Source organism: Hibiscus syriacus, unplaced genomic scaffold (assembly GCF_006381635.1).
Source record: "Hibiscus syriacus cultivar Baekdansim isolate YM2019G1 unplaced genomic scaffold, ASM638163v2 tig00110931_pilon, whole genome shotgun sequence".
Lineage (NCBI taxonomy): Eukaryota > Viridiplantae > Streptophyta > Magnoliopsida > Malvales > Malvaceae > Hibiscus > Hibiscus syriacus.
Window position 1 is genome coordinate 1,222,509 of NW_024062918.1, and position 17,661 is coordinate 1,240,169.

Sequence of the window (17,661 nt, forward strand, 5' to 3'; positions counted from 1 at the left end):
ATTAATATATAGTTTGATTGTGGTTTAATTGATATCATTTAAACAATTAAATGCTTTGATTGATAAAATTAAAAGATGAATAATTAATTTGAAATTGCTTCATAATTACGTGATGATGGGTGTAATTTACCCAAAAGAAAAAGGTAATTTATAATTGTAATTAATCCTTGCATGGAAATGTAAACTCGTTTTATCATATAGAAAGAGTCAAAACAGAAGACTAATACCATGTCTTTTTCTAATTACTTTCAAAAAAATCTGATTTTTTTATTAATCTTTTCTCTTCTCCCAATCAAAATTGTCAAAGGTAGACCAAGCAAGCTCCCCATGACTCATTGATTTCCAGTTGCTTCTTTATTCAAACCCCCTCAGCTACGCCATTGTTAAACCCTTTAAAAACAAGAAATTAAAAAGAAGAGAGAACAATACAAAAACAGAGCATGGCTTGCTTTCTTCCTTTCAACGACAGGAATTTAGACGTAACCTTCTTTGTATTTAAACCAACGGTTGTTCTCGTCGATGAACTCACCGAATCATTGAAACGGTTCTGCGTTTGCACGGAAGATCTGGGTTGTATTCAAAGTTCTATTCTCAAGAGCATTCATGGCAATCTGGTAAGCTTTTAATCTTTTATCCGATTCCGAAATTTGTTCCATTTTTTTATTTTATTTTCTTTGAAGTGATTTATTCTGGGTAATTTCAGATCATATGGTATGGAGGCTGGGTGAAGAAATCTACTGAAAACAAAGAAGATTTGATTAAAACCCTAGTAAGTTGGATTCCTCCTGCTATAATACTTTTCTTTTGGCAGTATTTGATCCTTGCTTGATCGTGTAGAACACAACAACTATAATTGCATATACACGGTCAATTAGAATGGATTCGGGTTTGGATTATTCAGGTTTCTGGGTCGGATCATTTTAGATACTTTTAAATTAGGATTACTTGTTCTGTTATTCTGTATTCAAGTCATTTTCAATTCGGGTTACTTGTTAGTATCATTTCGTACTCGAATTCAAGTCAACTTAAACTCCGGTTTGGTTATGGATTTATATGTTCAATCGGATTGTATCAATTTTTGGTTCAATTTGATTGGGTAGATATTACGTGTTTGAGTCGAAGTTGATTGAATTCGTAATAGGCTTAAAATGATAAAGATTAGTATATTCGTGATCATCACTTGGTATTATCCAAGATTATTTATTTCTGCCCTTTCAGACTTATTATTCTAGGTTCGGATTGGAATTTGTAGGTTTGGGTTATTGATTTATATTGGCAAATAAGTTTGTATTTGCATTGGTTTAGGGTTTGATCGGATTAAGTTCTTGGTTTTAAATAAAAAAATATTCGACTAAAAAAAGTTTAATATTAAAAATATGAGTATATTTATATCAAATACGTACTCTTATCCAACACTTACTCAAATTGAATTTATTTTTGAACTGATTAATCATGATTATGAACTCCTAATTGTCTCTTTTCCCCCATTTTCAGCTATCAATGTTAACAAGCATGTCAAGCATGGCCATTTTAACCGAACATAGTTTCTTTGATTCATACGCCGGAGAGTCTAAAGACGGCTCGAATGCGGCCAAGTTCTCCAATGGCGACGTGATCTCGATGAACCTGATTTCGTCGCCGTCTTTCAGTAAATTACAGGACGTCACCTACGCGAACTTAGCTATATTCAAGTCAAGTTTCTCGAAGATGGAGGGAGCAACATCAGGTGTTTGCTTGAAATGCCAAACCATGCCAATGGTAGCTTGCCTTTATGTATGGAAATCACTTCTCCATTGCTATTCATGGATCCTGACCTGCGATTATCGGGAAAACGTGTTGCCGTACCTCGACGGATTTTCATCGAGCGTTAAGTATGATCTCTTCTGGGTCGTCTATGTAAGAGGAAATGGAGAAATAGAGAATTAAAGAATGTTTCTTACCAACAACAAGTTAGTTTAGTGGAACGAGACACTAGGTCTCTTAAGTAAGGTCAGGGGTTTGAATATTGACGTTTGTGAATGGAGCAAACTGAGTTGGAAGGGTTGCCTTTGTCTCTGCAGTACCCGATCTGAATTAGTCGTCAATAGATCGGATACTCGTGATTAATTAAAAAAAATTATTTGGCACTTTTGTAAAGATTTTGTAGTATAATAAAAAAACATTATTACTTATAGTTAGGTTATAATTGAGAGAATTCATCGTCCATATCATGTCCGATGACCTTCCTTTCTCACCCAACTTTTGCTCTATTTAGATGGAGTTTTACTTTTAAAATTAGATGAATTACAATTGAAGATTAAATTACTTGAACGAGTTCCATTAAGATAGAAGTATTTAAGTTAAATTCATCAACTTCGACATGAATTTGAAAATTTCAATTTATTAATTCAAATAAAAAAATCGAATATGTTAAATTTGATCATAGAAGATCAACAATTTATATTTATATAATCTAAAAAAATATCGAAATTAGAAATATTTTGAACTAAAAATAACACAGAATGACTCCACTAAAAAAACCTAACTATCAAACCCAAATAATTCAAATCCGATCTTTTTTAAAATATATATATATATATATATATATTGGTTGATAACTTCCTTTTGGATTTTGTCTTCTCAGCGATGGGGACACGTTAGAAAATTGTGACCGATAAATAATTCAGTTGTAATTTGTACGTTGCTGCTACATGTGCCATTTATTTTTTAGTGACAGAATAATTAAACATAACATTTTAATCAATAAAATAATAATATATTCTTGACATAAATATATCACTATTTGTTTACATATTATAATTGACAATGTGAAAAAAATATATGAGTGTTATTTATTTTTTAATAGATAGAAGGATCTATTTGGTTCCTCAACTTTGTCAATTTAATTATTTTAGTTTTTAGATTTTATTGTGCTTTTTTAGTTTTAAACACTCTTTTTTTTATAATTTAGGGTAAGTATAAATTAATATTTGTTCAAAGATAACTCTTAACCATTTGATATTGAACACTCGTACCCTTGACATTCTTGGTGCTCAAACCCAGAACCTCAATAATTAACAACAATTTCTTTGTCACTTGGGTTCGTGCAATTTTTTTGTTAAGTTGACCTAACCATGATAAAACAATGAGTTGTTAAATTGATATTAGGTATTTTATTTTTATTGAAATATTATCTCATATCATTAAAAAAATAAATATTAAAAATTGTAAAAGAAAATAATTATTATCAAAATCAAAGTAAAGATAAAAGAGTAACTTGTAATTTTTTTTGCTTTTAATTTTTAACCACGTGATAAGAAAAGATAAAATACTTGATATCAACTTAACCACATTATTATTATTATTATTATTAATATTATTATATTTAGATCAATTAAATTTTTAATAAAAGTTTAAGAGTAACAAACATAATAAAATTTTAAGGACTAAATGATTATATTCTTGAAGTTGAGGAGCCAAAATGGTCCTACTTTTTTATTGTATTCAATTTAAATTATTCATGCAATAAACATATCTATTCTAAATATATTACGCATCAAATTTAAGCTAACATTTAACACTCAAACAAATGATTAGGCTAACCTAAAAATCCATTGGTATGCTATTTGATACTTTGGTGATTTAATCAAGACATTTTGAAATTAGGGACAAATATAGAATATAGAGCATCTTTTGAGGACCATTATTGAAATTAACCCAGAGTTGAAATAAGATAATGTTCAAATTAAAGCAAAACAAAAACAATATATTAGTATTATTAATATTATTTGCTGTGTTTTCTTCTTTATTTAGCTTCTGTAAGTAAATCGGTTGCTTGTCTCCTCTGTCTCTCCTTTAAACGTGATCAACTCATTCACCTCTAAAATCTCAAACCTTAAATTCAAAGAAAAACCAAAATTTCATATATTTTAAAAAGATCTCATTTTTTTTTTGGTGAATTTTGGAAGAAAAAAATTAACTAGTTTTTGTTTGGGGTATGGCGGTGTTATTGGAAGATATTGTAAAATCTGTGGAGACGTGGCTGAAGCTGATTAAGAAGCCGCAACCGTACGTTGACCCGAATCTGGATCCGGTTTTATTAGTTCCGGGTATTGCCGGGTCGATTTTGACTGCCGTGGATGATCAAAATGGGAAAGAAGAGCGGGTATGGGTTCGGATCGTCGGTGCCGATTATAAGTTCCGGACCAAGCTCTGGTCTCGTTTTGATCCTTCTACTGGTGAATTTTCTTTCTATTTTTATAGTGGAATTGTTGAAGCTTGAAAGTGTTTTTCTTTTTTGGTTTGAGTATTTTGGGGATTTCTTCTTCTTCTTTCTTCTTACGTCCATAATCATTGGAATTGGCTATTGCGTGTTGGGTATCTATTAGCTAAGATCTGGTTGAAAGAACTTTCCATTGAATTTAAGTGTGATTTCTTTTTACGATAGTATTTTTTATGTTTTGTTTTGAGTTTTTTGGATTGATTATGTAATTGTTGTTTCATTGGTTTTGAAACAGGTAAATCTGTTTCCTTAGATCCAAATACAACTATTAAAGTTCCTGATGGAAGATATGGACTTCAAGCTATTGATGTATTGGACCCTGACATGGTATACATGCATTCATGCATACATACAACCACGTATATATGTGTATTATCATGTAATGTATGATCCAAGAAGGTTTATTCGGATGTTAACCTAAAAAAAATCAAAATTTCTGCCCCCTTAACTGAAGTTAGATTTCATCTTGGATGGAGTGACAATAAACTAATGATGGGTTTTGATCATCTTTTCGTTTTGATGCAAGATCATCGGTCGTGAGTGTGTTGGTTATTTTCACGATATGATCGTTGAAATGATCAAGTGGGGTTTTCAAGAAGGGAAAACACTTTTCGGGTTTGGTTATGATTTTCGCCAGAGTAACAGGTATAGTCATGATTTACTTGTTAATCGTTTCTCTTTGTAATGTAGTCTTGTGGCCTTATTTGTCCTTATAATTGAATATTTGCTTTCAATCTGTTGTTTGCCTTTTTTTTCCCTTTTAGGTTGCAAGAAACAATGGACCGCTTGGCGGCGAAATTGGAGTCGGTGTACAATGCTTCAGGAGGGAAAAAGATAAATATCATTAGTCATTCTATGGGCGGCCTTTTGGTAAAATGTTTCATGGGCCTTCACAGTGATGTAAGGAATCCACTCCCATCTTCTTCCTCGTTTTCCTTGTATTACTACTCCACTTTTATGGTTTAGTATTGTATCTCTTCATGATATACCGCTTCTTTTCTTCTGTAGATTTTTCAGAAATATGTGAAGAACTGGATTGCAATTGCTGCACCATTCCGGGGTAAGTGGTCTTTGTAACTTGAGTAGAGAACAAGACAATTAATAGTTTCAATTCAAATCATCAATTGCCCCAAGGGAAATTGCTGACTTGTACAGTATTACAATATCGCTTGACTTAAGCAATTTCAATTTAAACATCATTCTATTCCGGATTCGGAAGCATCATCCATCACAATGTCCGCTAAATAATTCTATAGTTCTGGTAAAAAAAGCAAGAGATGATCTAGTAGTTAGACAGTTTGATCTAATTTCGATTCAAGTCCTTATTGAGATGCAATTTACATGTTTCCAACAGGTGCACCTGGATATATTGCTTCTACCTTTCTAAATGGAATGTCATTTGTTGACGGGTGGGAACAGAATTTTTTCATTTCAAAGTGGAGCATGCATCAATTGGTATGTGTAGTTATTTTCTAAATTACTTTTCATTTTCAGCATTTCTACTTAGATGTTGATGAGGGCATTAACTCTCTATTGATGTGTCCATCACTTACGGATATAGAGCCCGTTAAAATGTCTCGCCTCTCTCACCTAATCGTGCACTCCTAATTTTTTACGCTTTAGTTTATGTGCTTGTTTATTTCTGTTAAGGCATAAGTGGTTGAAATCATCTACCAGCTGTTACTTGGGGGCTTATGACATAAGCTTCTCGACTTGAATTAAGAGTGGATTACTTATAGGCCAAAACTTTTGATTGGTAGGCTTAAAGGATAATGAGTAATCTCAAATGATTAACCTGTATTTCGGTATTTGAGTTGTCCTACTCCATGTTGCCTTAATTCGATGGAAGATTGTGATTGCCTTATGCTGCAGACAGCCAGTAGCTGCTACATGCGAGTTTATTGAAATGCTTGTGTAGATTTTGTTATGCCTATGCTCTTCATTGTTATTTTTAGATCAGTTTGAATTGTTTACTTCTGTGCTGCATCATTCAGCTAATCGAGTGCCCATCGATATACGAGTTAATGGCTTGTCCACATTTCCATTGGCAACATACACCATTTCTTGAGATATGGAGGGAGAAAGAAGGTTGTGATGGAATTCCTCATACTATTCTAGAATCCTATCGCCCTCGAGATTGCATTGATATTTTTAAGGAAGCTCTTTCTGTTAACTCGGTAAGATATGAACATTGATTGTGCAAGAAGTTATTTTTCTTAGGTGCGAGTCCATTACTAAAAAATAAATAAATTGAAAAAGGAAAAGCTTCATTGAGAAGTATCTTAAGATAAAATAAGGAAATTATCTTCGATTACGGGTTCCAAGCAATCGTTTGCGTTTGTAATTTCAGGTCGATTATGACGGAGAGAATATTCCACTACCTTTCAATTTGGAGATCTTGAAATTGGTTAAAAAGACTCGAAAGGTGTTGTCTCACGCAAAGGTTCCTTCCGGAGTTAAATTCTACAATATATATGGGATCAATCTTGAGACACCGCACAGCGTTTGGTGATGCCTCTATTCGATCATTTTTTTTAAATTGCTCGATAATAATTTCCGTTTCAGTTCCAAACTTTATATTATTTATGTTATTTTTGTACTTTGGGTTTTGATTTTTAATAATTTTGCAGCTATGGAAGTGAGGAGACACCGGTTACAAATATACACGACTTACGGTTCTTTCAGGTGATTATTGTTGGTGCTGTAGTTCTAAAAACTTGTAAATCAGCCCAAATATATTAGACTTAATGATTTGATTACTGAATTTCTTTTGTATATCAGCCCAAATATGTATGTGTTGATGGTGATGGAACGGTTCCGACAGAATCAGCTAAGGTTAGCCTACTCCCATTTTCTTACGTCTTCCAGTTATTCCATTATTACCATATTAATTGAAATATGAATAACATCGAGTAATCCATGTGGTTATTCGAGTCACGAAGAGTGTTCGGGCGACCATAGTCTTTAGATTTCAATTAACCTCATCCTTTGGCAAGCAAGTCTTTAGATTTCAATTAACCTCATACTTTGACAAGCAAGTTATATTCAGAATAATCGATATGATCACACCATTATTGTAATTATTGCATGTCGATTAGTCTTTCTGATTTGAAATCTTGATGTGTATTGTGGGATTGAAATGGAAACGCCTTGAACTCATTTGTTCATTTTACTTCCAGGCAGATGGACTACATGCTGAAGCTAGGGTTGCAGTCCCCGGTGAGCACCGGGGAATTCTTTGTGAACCTCACGTATTCCGAATCCTCAAACAGTGGTTGAGGGCAGGTGACCCAGACCCTTTCTACAATCCAATAAATGATTATGTTATTCTGCCAACAGCATTCGAAATGGAAAGTCACCGTGAGAAAGGCTTACAAGTTACTTCACTCAAAGAGGAATGGGAAATCATTTCCAAAGATGAAGACGATCCCGATGACGTGGCTAGTAGAAAATCAGTCCTCAGCTCGATTTCTGTTTCGCAAGAGGGAAATAAGCAATCCCTGAGGTCCGAAGTTCATGCAACCGTCGTCGTTCATCCACAAAACGAGGGTAAGCAACATGTCGAGCTAAATGCCATAAGTGTATCCATTGATTAATGGAAATCGGACTCCATGAGAGCAAAGTAAAGCTTTTCATTTGTCCTCTGTAACTCTGTATATTATTGTGTGTTACATGACCTTGAACTCAAGCATGGTTTCTTACTTTCTTTCAATGGTGTAAATTGTTGAATGTATTCATAAGCAGCGTATTATTATTATCATCCTTCATCGTAATAAGCTTATCGTTACTAGATCAAACAACATCGAACTTAAATGACCCGTAAAATTACAAAGGTTCGTATTTGATAAACTGTTAACGACCGGATTAACTTAGCTCTCTCGGCTGAATGGCAACTCCTTTAACAACAAGCCCGCTCTTCCATCCCCCGGCATCATATTCATGGATGTAGATTTCCATTTCTCCACCAGTTTCGAACGAAGCTTCGAATTCTCCGATCGGATTTTCGATCCACTTCCCTCTCGGCTTGTTCATCAAAGTCTCTTTGCGTTCAATTTTTCGCCCATTCGGAAGAGTAAGCCTGAAATTCACTGGCACTTCCCATCCATATGCTTCTTCTTTCAACATGACAATGAAGACAACTTGGTACAATGTCCCTGGTGAGAGCTTTGATACATGGAATTTTCCGACCAACTCTAGCCAGCAAACTTGTACAAGCTCAGCAACTTCAACATCACTGCAATAAATTAACCAAGGTTAATGTTACTCGGGTTCGAGGTGAGTGTTCGATTCGGGTATGTTTAATTATTGGGTTAATTGCACGAAACGTCCCCAAGCTATGAATAAAACAAGTACGGGTACATCACGAAAAATGAAAAATTAAAATAGGAATGGATCGATCGACCTGGTTGCTTCCGTTTGATGTGTCCAGTGCCAGAAACGGCTGTCTTCAGCCCAAGTGATGGAGAGATCTCTTGCAAACAACATGAAGCAGTTTTTGTTGTTCTTATCTACCCAGTACTTCTGCAAACATTAATGGATGCCATCAGAATATCGAACTCCGAAAACGGTTCGAATATCATTAGTTAGTTTGAATTATTCGATCAAATTAATAATTTTTATATAAAAAAAAATCATTCAAACTCATTTTTCCGAAGTTGATTTTTTTGTGTGATGGACCGGAATTCTACGGGCTAACAACATTATAAAAGTTGAGAAACTTAATTATGTTAATTTAAAATATAGAGACTAAATATTGAACTTGACCATAGGAGAGGGACCCAAACCATAATTATAAAAGTAGAGGAGGGCAGCAAACTATGCTAATTTAGAGTACGGAGACTAAATCATAATCTTGATCATCTTTGAGGGACCAAAACCATAGTTTGACTTAACATCTTTTGACATGAATGAGGCACTTACCTTTCTCTTCTGGTTCAAGAAAACCCCGGAATGAATCTGAGGGAGCAACTCATCCATGCCGGACATACCGACATGCGAGTCGGCATCTTTCAAGATGGCTTCGTAGTTATACGGAAGTTGTATTTTCTCGGTTTTCTTTGATGATTTCGGATCGATGACAAGCTTAGGGTCAGGTGTTTTCTCCGTTGTTAACGGCCGTACCGGGACATTATTTTCCCGGTTCTTCGGCTCGACCGTATTGTTTTCGAGTTTCGGTTCCAAGTCTTGTGACTGTGAAGCTCCCATCTTTAATCGGTGTTATCCTCCTTCCGTAGAGTACTTGTATTTATAGCATGAAAAAGAAGTATGTGCATTACTCGGGTGTAAGTGTATTAGTGCATATAAAATATATAAAATTTCAAGTTTTACATATATTTTAGGGATTTATATTTAATTTATTATGCAAACAAATTTTTAATTTAATTTATTTATAATGTTAAGATTCGAATTTATAAAATTACGTTAAACAAGTTACGTGAGGAATTGAAAGTGAGAAAGTTTTCTATTCTTTATAAAGGCATCCATGCATTAAAAACCATATATATATTCCTTATGCAACTCTAAAGGAGATCACCGGCATCTAACGGCTGCTTCATGATAACGCAAGAAAAAAAAAAGGGATCGGATGCTTTAGCCGACGATTTTGCTTTTTTCTTTTTTTTCGTGTGAATTACAGGTGGGATATAAACGAATTGAGTCAAGTTTAGATAATATCATGTTTTATTCAATTTGAAAAAGTTTAAAATTGAGATCGATTCGACTTAAAAACTTATAAGCTTAAAATTATCAAGTTCAAATCGAACTCGAAATAAAAAATTAAAGCTCGCGAGCTTAAAATTTTCAAGCTCGACTCGAAATAAAAAAATTGAAGCTCGACTCAAGCTTGAAAAAATTAAAACTCCAAACATTATCAGATTTAGCTCGATTGAAACTCAAACTCGAGTTTGGTTCAAACCTGAACCTTAAGCGCATGAAAGTTTTTATCATTTTTAAAAAAACATATAAAGATTAATATTGTTAGGGTAAAGTACACAAATAGTCCTCTAACTATAAGATATTGTTCTATTGAGCCACCGACTATTAAAAATTATAAAATAGTCCTTCAACTATAGAGAGTTGCTTTGTTGAGTCCCCAGTCTATTAAAAGTTACAAAATGGTCACTCGACTATTCATTATGTTCCAAATTCATCCTTTTCTGTAAAAAAATTGACGGCAGACTGAGTTGGACGTTAACTTGTTGATTGAGATATGATAAAATATAATCTCATAATCTGAAACGAATATCATATCTCACTCAACATGTTAATGTCTAGTTCAGACGACACTAATTTTTTTTAACGGAAAAGGACGAGTTTGATACATAATGAATAGTCGAGTGACCATTTTATAACTTTTAATTGTCGAGGGACCCAATAAAGCAACTCCCTATAATCGAGTAACCATTTAATAAATTTTAATTGTCGAGGGACCTAATAAAGCAACTCCCTATAATCTAGTGATCATCTAATAAATTTTTAATTGCCGAGGGACTCAATAAAGCAACTCCCTATAGTTGAGGGATCATCTTGTAACTTTTAATGGTCGAGAGACTCAACAAAGCAGTATCATATAGTCGGAGACTATTTCCATACCTATGGTCGAGTTAGATATCAAGTAGCTCGTTAAGAGTTCGAGTCGAGTTCATTCGATTCGAATGTTGGCCGAGCTTTGAATAAGTCGAACTCGACTCATGATCTATCTTGTTTCATTTACAATCCTAATAATGGGTGTGACTCAGTTATTCAGTTTAATGATATAAATAAAAATTGTTTTTATTGAATCAGATCAAGATTATAAAGACAACAATTTCTTTTCTAAAAAATGTTTAATTTGTTGCATTTAAAAAAAACGAACCTGTTAATTGAGCTTAAATAATCTCATGTCTGTTAATCCAAGTACTAAGTGCTTTTAATATGTATCTGTTATTGAAATCCATGATTTAGCCTTGAATTGTATTTGTTTTTCTTATTTTGATATATCATATTTAAATTATCATTTTTATAGTAGTTTATGGAAAAAATCACTAAAAATCTGACACATTCTTATTGAATGTTGATTAAATTTTTGGGTAAAATAAGATGAAAATGAAGAATTAAATATTAAAATATAAATATAATTTAATAATCAAATTATAAAGAAAATGTTAGAAATTTTTAAATTAGGTGGCTATCGTTGGGTTAAGTGAAGACCGACTTTGGGTTAGATATACTTTTTTTTATACATAAAAGTTTAATTCAGGTGGCTTCCTTTTCAGGTCAGTGCATATTAAGATTCAATTAGGATTTATATAGAAATTTATAGATTGTCCATCAAGATTGACATCAGTATGACTCGAATTTGGTCTTACAAACTCAAATTTTTAAATCTCAATCACTTATATCAATACTCGTTGATGGATTAAATATAATATCAAAATTAACCTCAAACATTTTTTGTAATTTTAATTTTTTTTTAATTTTTAATCTTAACGTTTCATTAGTTGTAGTATTTCGAATACTTTTTGTAAGAAATAGTAGAGAAGCCGTCCGTAAAAAGTTTCTGGCTGCACTAAAGACTGATTGGAATCTTCGGCGCAGATCTAAGATGCCAAAAAGATAAATTAAATAATCTATAGCTTGTATGGACCATTTTCTAACTCGTATCTGCAAAATGTAATACCTTATTAATAGAACTATAATTCATAAATTTGGATGAAAGCGAATAATTCAAACTCGAATGATTACTTCAGTGATTAAAGGAATTATTGTTGTTCTTAAAAATCACGGGTTTGAGTACCAGCGATTGCGGGAGTGATTAACCATTCATTGTCAAATGATTGAGAGTACGTAGAACAAATACTATTTTGTAATAATTTTTAGCTTAATAAAAAAAACTTTTCATAAAAAAATGATACATCTCGACAAATTCTTTCTTTTAAATTCAAAAGAGATTTCAGATCTCGAAAGAAAATTGAAACATCTCCTAAGCATTGTTTCTTCTCTGAATTTATGAAGAAGTATGTAAAGTGTTATCCGTGTTTCGACATGATTGCAAAGTAGAAACGCCTCGAAACGTCTTCGAAAGGCAAGCCGATAAACATATAGGCCATTAAATGGGGGAGATTGGTACCACTTGAGCTTACCATCACTATTTAAACCATTGAAAGACCTTCAATTGATCATTGCAACCAAAACCCACCTCCGGAAATCTTCAACACAAACGGGCACCATTACGAACAAGTTTATCGTTATGTGTTCGATATTGTTTCGGATTTCAGCCATCGGTTTTGCTCAAAATATTACTGCATTTTTCATCTTCGGAGACTCACTGGTCAAAGTCAGAAACAACTATTACATCGACACATTGGCAAAACCGAGGTTTCCGAATGGCATCGGCTTCCCAAGAGGCACTCCATCCGGGCGATACACCAATTCCCGAATAATTACAGACATTATAGGCAAGCTTCCTTGAATTCTTTTATACTTATCCAACCGTAATATCAGGACAATGTGTCGTTATGACCGTTATTTTATGATTGATATTTGTTGCACTTGTTATGCGACTCGTTTCTCGAACATAATATGTTTATCCAAATCGTCTAAAATCAAGTAAACCTTCGAGTTTGGACGGTTAACTTGATTCGTGCTTCGTTAATTTTGTCAATTTTGTGTGTGTTTCGAACAGGGGAAGAATTGGGGTTTCAAGATTACAGTCCTCCTTTCTTGGCACCTAATACTACCGGGGAGATGATTTTTGAGGGAGTTAACTATGCCTCCTCTGGAGCCTGAATTTTACAAGCCCCCGGATCACTATTTGTAAGATTAATCCGAGTCATTTGTCGATGGATAATCCAATCAAATATGATTTGACCATAAAGTTCATAACTTAAAATTGATCCAACCTGGAGTCTAAGATTAGCTTGAATTCAAAATGAAACGAATTTGAAGTGACAAAAACCCGAAATGATCTTAGTGTTATGAGTCAACTTGAAAGCTCAAGAGCCTAGTCTAAATAACCTAAACCCAGAACAACAAGAACTCGAAATTAACCCCAAATACGTATACGTTGCAGGGTGAACGAATTTGGATGGATAAACAAGTGGATTACTTTGCCAAGACTAGGCAAGACATTGTATCAAGAATTGGTGCATCAGCTGCTCTAGCATTGCTCATAAACTCACTCTATTTTCTTGCAATTGGGTCCAATGATATCTTATTCGGAGAATATGCAACTCCTGATAAGAACGGTTTTACAGATGAAGTAGTTTCCAATTTCCAGTCACAGATCACAGTAAAATCTTCTTGCTCTCAGATTACAATTTTAGTTTCCAGTTAAGTTTCACCCGACAGGTCAAAAGGTTCACTTGGTTTAACCACCAAGTAAACATCTTGATCTCTTCAAGTGAAAACCAATGAGGATTTTTCTTTACGAACCCACACCAGCTTTCACTTGAACAAAATAAAAAGGCGTAAACAATATCCGATTTCTAACGATCTTCGATCTATGTAAATTGCAGATACTTTACGACATGGATGCCAGGAAGTTTACAGTGCTCAGTATCTCGAAAGTGGGTTGCATTCCGTTAGAGATAGACACACATATATGTGCCCGGGATTGTGTTGAATCATTAAATAATTTAGCCAAGTTGTTAAACTCTAAACTAAAAAGCTTGCTCGAAGATCCTAGGAACAGCCTTACGGGGTCGGTATTCGTTTATATTGATAATTTTGCATTGACGAAAGATATAATTAACAACTCTAGATCATATGGTGAGACTCATCAATGAGGGTTTGGAAATGTTAAATGAGCTTAAAATTTTGATATTTTTTTTTGGCTTGGTTCCTGTTTCAGGATTTGAGAACATAGACTATGCTTGTTGCGAAGTGATCGGGCATGCACAGAGATGTCTCGAGTTTGTTCTGACCGGACAAAGTATCTTTTTTGGGATCCATTCCATCCGACAGAATCGGCGATTGTAATCGCAGCAAAGTATATGTTGGATGGTGGTCCTGAGTATGTTTCACCCATCAATCTCCGTCAACTTACTAATTCTTGATGGCGTTTGATCGTTTGGCACACTGTCGGTGTATAAAATACAAACCTATATATTTATCATTCGAATAAATTTAAAAAAAAATAATTGAACATTTTTTAGTGTGCATTCGAACATCCTAGAATTGGCCATGAAAACAGACCAGGTGGAAATATTCAGTAAACTGGTGATTGTGATATTTCTAGTTGGCACCACTAGAACAGGAACAGTGACGGAGTCGGGATGAAATTTCAAGAAAGTGGTAACTGAGAGGACCTAAAAAGCAAATTGACCCAAAAAATTTCAAGAACCAAAGCTTATTTTGCCTATGTAGTTGAGGAAAGTGGTAACTAATTGGACTTTGAAATTATCTATAGTATTTTGTTACTATTTTCATGTCACCACTTCTCGCGCACCATGTATAATCGCACATTGTACGATATTAGTAGTAATTGTTCGGACCTGGTTGCCGAATTCATATTTGGCACATTATGAAAAATATACATCAACATTGACATTGACAATAAGTCATGACACAAAGAAAACCAATCTTCACCACAACTAACAGATTGTTGTTATCAATCGTATATCGAATGTATATATTAAGGAAAGATAGAGCTGAATGTATATATTAAGGAAAGATAGAGCTTTTGCTTGCACATATCGTTACACGAGCTACTTCAAAGATACATACCTTTGTCTATGAGCAACAAGATGCGCTTGCTGTCCGTTCTGCAGGTCTATCCGTGAGAACCATTCCAGCAGGGTTTTGTGCTGGCTGCACTCGAGGTAATCTTTTAGCTGTCGCGAGAGGGGGGATTAGTTGACCGCTGACTCATTGAACAAATAATGCTTTTTGAGCGGGAACTTAAACAAAACAACAAATTAAACTTACCAATTTCGTAGAAAATGTCGTTGACATTGGATGCAGTCTTTGCAGAAGTTTCCATGAAGAAAAGACCATTCTCTTGGGCATAAGTACTTGCTTCCTGAATTATCGAGGAGAATATGAAGTCAAATGAATGTTTGCATGTATGTCGATGTTAAACCGAAATCGCACCATGAATTTATTCGAACCTTTATCATCTCAAAGAGAAAAAGATTTGTTTGAAATGTCGAAAATCCGAAATTACACTAATCCTAGCAGTCATTCTACCTAACAATGCTAAAAATTACTGATTACTAATAATGATATAAAATGTTATGTTTGAAGGGAAGTAAAGATCAAACATGGTCTAAGAGTATGATACAGACAACAGCATGAGTCCATCATGGTTTATGTTCAGATTTCCTTTCCACATTTTTCCTATCACAGTTTATGTTCAGATTTTCTTTCCAAGTTTTTCCTAGCAATTGAAGGGTCTTCGTAGAGTAGCATCTCCATAACCATATCAGGATAGGTATCGGAAACAGGTAGTTCAAGAAAAATGAAGAGTTAGAGAAATATAGAAACTAATAACTTGCCTCCGATACCACCTTCCTTTCATCAAGTAAATCAGCTTTGTTCCCAGCAAGTGCTGTTACCATATTAGGATTGCCTTCAAAGTAAAAGGAAAAGAAGGATTTCAACATCAAATTTAGAATTCAATTACTTGGGGCATGTAAATAAACAATTCATAAGGATTAAAAAAAAGAATAATCAACTCGATAGACGAATGTCAACCAAGGAGTAGAAAAAGAAAATGACTACCTTGTGATTGAAGTTCCTGGACCCATTTTTTGGCTCTCTCAAACGACGCCTACAAAATAAGAACACTTATTACCATTCTTTCAGATACTAAACATCGTCATGTTGATGCATCAACCATACAAATCCTAGTCGAACATTGTGTTGCAGACGCATGGTTGAAGTTATATTCAAAGAAAGCTATCGAAGTTAAACAAGTATGACCTCAAATTACAAGCTATCGAAGTTTAATTTCCTTCATCTCCCAACGTCACATTTAGAGCAGTAGGCATTTTCGAGTTTACATAACCGAATCACAGAGAGAAGACACTGTTTAAACATCATGAACTTACTTGATTCGTTATATCGTAAACAATGATCGCAGCCGCAGCTCCCCTGTAATACATTGGTGCCAAGCTATGGTACCTCTCTTGGCCGGCGGTATCCCAAATCTCAAACTTTACGGTCGCATCATTAATCGCCACCGTCTGGGAGAAAAAAGCTGCTCCTATGGTCGACTCCTACATATTATAAATCAAGGTCAAACCATATATTCCTAACTCAAAATTCGATTCAATGATGTTTGAACTCACACAACCCATAACCGCACCAACCTGAAACTCGACGAATTGGCCTTTAACAAAGCGCAAAACAAGACTTGACTTTCCGGCTCCGACATCCCCAAGTAGAACCTGAAGAATAAAACCCATATTAACAACTGATACATGCAATAAGAACCAGTTCAAAGATCAAACATGGAATTTGATTGGCTCTAAAACCAACCAACAAAATCAAAAGAACATTTTGCAAAACTAAGCAAAAACCATATAATAATTCGCAAAAAAATCAAATATGAAGCACAATCCATCAAGACCCAGATCATAATTCAGCATTTAAAGCCGACCGAAAGCACAAATTTCAATATAACCCATAAATAATTCACATAAAAAGCAAACATGAAGCAGAAAACATCCAGACCTAGATCATAATTCAGCATCTAAAACGACCCAAAGCAATGAAAATTCAAGTAATTAAAAAAAACGAGGATTTAAAGGATCATGAGAGAGAGAGAGAAAACAAACTAATTTAGCATTGATGTTCTTGTTTCCAGTGGTGGCCATGGGATCTCCTTGTCAATCAGATTAATGTGTTTGCCAAATCAAAACAGATCGAAAATAAATCAATAAAATAAATAAAAATTATGCAGTCAAGCCAAAATGAAATTGAGAACTGTGATTTGGATTGTTGAAGAAGAAAACAATTAGGAGGATCTATTAAAGAGGAATGTGAAAATGCCAAAGGGTCATAACAAAAACCAAAGTCTCTTCACGAAGACTTTAAAGAAAAGGGACCCCAATTTTGATATTCTTTTCTTCTATGGAATTCTTTTGCCTTTTCTATTGGTTTAATAATCAAAATGGCCCCTGAATTAAACTTAATTTTCTACTTAAATGTCTAAGTTATAACCCAATATCCAATCTCCATGATAGCTACGGAAGACACCTATGGATGGATTGATGAGGAGAGAGATTACCTTAAAATTTTAAATTTTCATAGAAGGGGAGGAAGAGCTAAAGATGTTCTTCATAACATATTATGTCATGTTGAATAATCGAGTAAAGAAAACGAAAAGAACACAATAATTTTAATGAGGTTCAGCAATGTGCTTACGTCCTCGGTGCCTTGGGCGGCGCTAGATTTGTCATTCAATATCTCATAGGTTT

The 17,661-nt window shown here is 34.1% G+C and overlaps 4 protein-coding genes and 1 pseudogene across 6 annotated transcripts; 3 read left to right on the forward strand and 2 right to left on the reverse strand.

The window, feature by feature from the left end:
• The first annotated feature begins 301 nt into the window (after positions 1-301).
• On the forward strand, positions 302-2,057 carry LOC120146737. Its single transcript, XM_039160228.1, has 3 exons — positions 302-614; positions 704-769; positions 1,495-2,057. The coding sequence occupies exons 1-3, from the start codon at positions 441-443 to the stop codon at positions 1,924-1,926; spliced, it is 672 nt and encodes a 223-aa protein (XP_039016159.1). The 5' UTR covers positions 302-440; the 3' UTR covers positions 1,927-2,057.
• A 1,919-nt stretch (positions 2,058-3,976) lies between these two features.
• Positions 3,977-7,973, forward strand: LOC120146904 (lecithin-cholesterol acyltransferase-like 4). 2 transcript variants are annotated; one of them, XM_039160382.1, is made up of 11 exons: positions 3,977-4,217; positions 4,497-4,588; positions 4,788-4,906; positions 5,026-5,161; positions 5,270-5,321; positions 5,616-5,716; positions 6,256-6,438; positions 6,612-6,769; positions 6,892-6,946; positions 7,043-7,096; positions 7,441-7,973. In XM_039160382.1, exons 1-11 carry the CDS (start codon positions 3,977-3,979, stop codon positions 7,855-7,857), a joined length of 1,608 nt encoding a protein of 535 aa, XP_039016313.1. In that variant the 3' UTR covers positions 7,858-7,973. The 2 variants fall into 2 exon arrangements, with proteins under 2 accessions (XP_039016313.1, XP_039016314.1); XM_039160383.1 differs by lacking the exon at positions 4,497-4,588 and having other exon boundaries at positions 4,078-4,217.
• Positions 7,974-8,003: 30 nt separating this feature from the next.
• On the reverse strand, positions 8,004-9,495 carry LOC120146905 (protein PHLOEM PROTEIN 2-LIKE A1-like). Of its 2 annotated transcripts, XM_039160385.1 has the most exons (4): positions 9,182-9,495; positions 8,664-8,782; positions 8,129-8,495; positions 8,004-8,042 (listed from the first exon to the last, which is right to left on the reverse strand). In XM_039160385.1, exons 1-4 carry the CDS (start codon positions 9,464-9,466, stop codon positions 8,040-8,042), a joined length of 774 nt encoding a protein of 257 aa, XP_039016316.1. In that variant the 5' UTR covers positions 9,467-9,495; the 3' UTR covers positions 8,004-8,039. The 2 variants fall into 2 exon arrangements, with proteins under 2 accessions (XP_039016316.1, XP_039016315.1); XM_039160384.1 differs by lacking the exon at positions 8,004-8,042 and having other exon boundaries at positions 8,050-8,495; positions 9,182-9,494.
• Positions 9,496-12,247: 2,752 nt separating this feature from the next.
• Positions 12,248-14,297, forward strand: LOC120146871 (annotated as a pseudogene).
• Positions 14,298-14,822: 525 nt separating this feature from the next.
• On the reverse strand, positions 14,823-17,256 carry LOC120146913 (ras-related protein RABF2b-like). The gene is made up of 8 exons (XM_039160392.1): positions 17,155-17,256; positions 17,020-17,116; positions 16,552-16,629; positions 16,291-16,458; positions 15,962-16,010; positions 15,736-15,809; positions 15,167-15,260; positions 14,823-15,072 (listed from the first exon to the last, which is right to left on the reverse strand). The coding sequence occupies exons 2-8, from the start codon at positions 17,056-17,058 to the stop codon at positions 14,972-14,974; spliced, it is 603 nt and encodes a 200-aa protein (XP_039016323.1). The 5' UTR covers positions 17,059-17,116; positions 17,155-17,256; the 3' UTR covers positions 14,823-14,971.
• Positions 17,257-17,661: the final 405 nt, after the last annotated feature.

Coding starts and splice junctions, on each gene's coding strand:
- LOC120146913 (XM_039160392.1), bottom strand. CDS start 17,058: ATGGCCACCACTGGAAACAAGAACATCAATGCTAAATTA. Junction 16,011..16,290: donor TTTACGATATAACGAATCAA/GTAAGTTCATGA, acceptor CTTATTTTGTAG/GCGTCGTTTGAGAGAGCCAA. Junction 15,810..15,961: donor CCAGGAACTTCAATCACAAG/GTAGTCATTTTC, acceptor TTTACTTTGAAG/GCAATCCTAATATGGTAACA.
- LOC120146904 (XM_039160382.1), top strand. CDS start 3,977: ATGGCGGTGTTATTGGAAGATATTGTAAAATCTGTGGAGACGTGGCTG. Junction 6,770..6,891: donor GAGACACCGCACAGCGTTTG/GTGATGCCTCTA, acceptor ATAATTTTGCAG/CTATGGAAGTGAGGAGACAC. Junction 6,947..7,042: donor ACGACTTACGGTTCTTTCAG/GTGATTATTGTT, acceptor TTTGTATATCAG/CCCAAATATGTATGTGTTGA.
- LOC120146737 (XM_039160228.1), top strand. CDS start 441: ATGGCTTGCTTTCTTCCTTTCAACGACAGGAATTTAGACGTAACCTTC. Junction 615..703: donor AGAGCATTCATGGCAATCTG/GTAAGCTTTTAA, acceptor GGGTAATTTCAG/ATCATATGGTATGGAGGCTG. Junction 770..1,494: donor AAGATTTGATTAAAACCCTA/GTAAGTTGGATT, acceptor CCCCATTTTCAG/CTATCAATGTTAACAAGCAT.
- LOC120146905 (XM_039160385.1), bottom strand. CDS start 9,466: ATGGGAGCTTCACAGTCACAAGACTTGGAACCGAAACTCGAAAACAAT. Junction 8,783..9,181: donor TCTTGAACCAGAAGAGAAAG/GTAAGTGCCTCA, acceptor TAATGTTTGCAG/AAGTACTGGGTAGATAAGAA. Junction 8,496..8,663: donor CATCAAACGGAAGCAACCAG/GTCGATCGATCC, acceptor AATTTATTGCAG/TGATGTTGAAGTTGCTGAGC.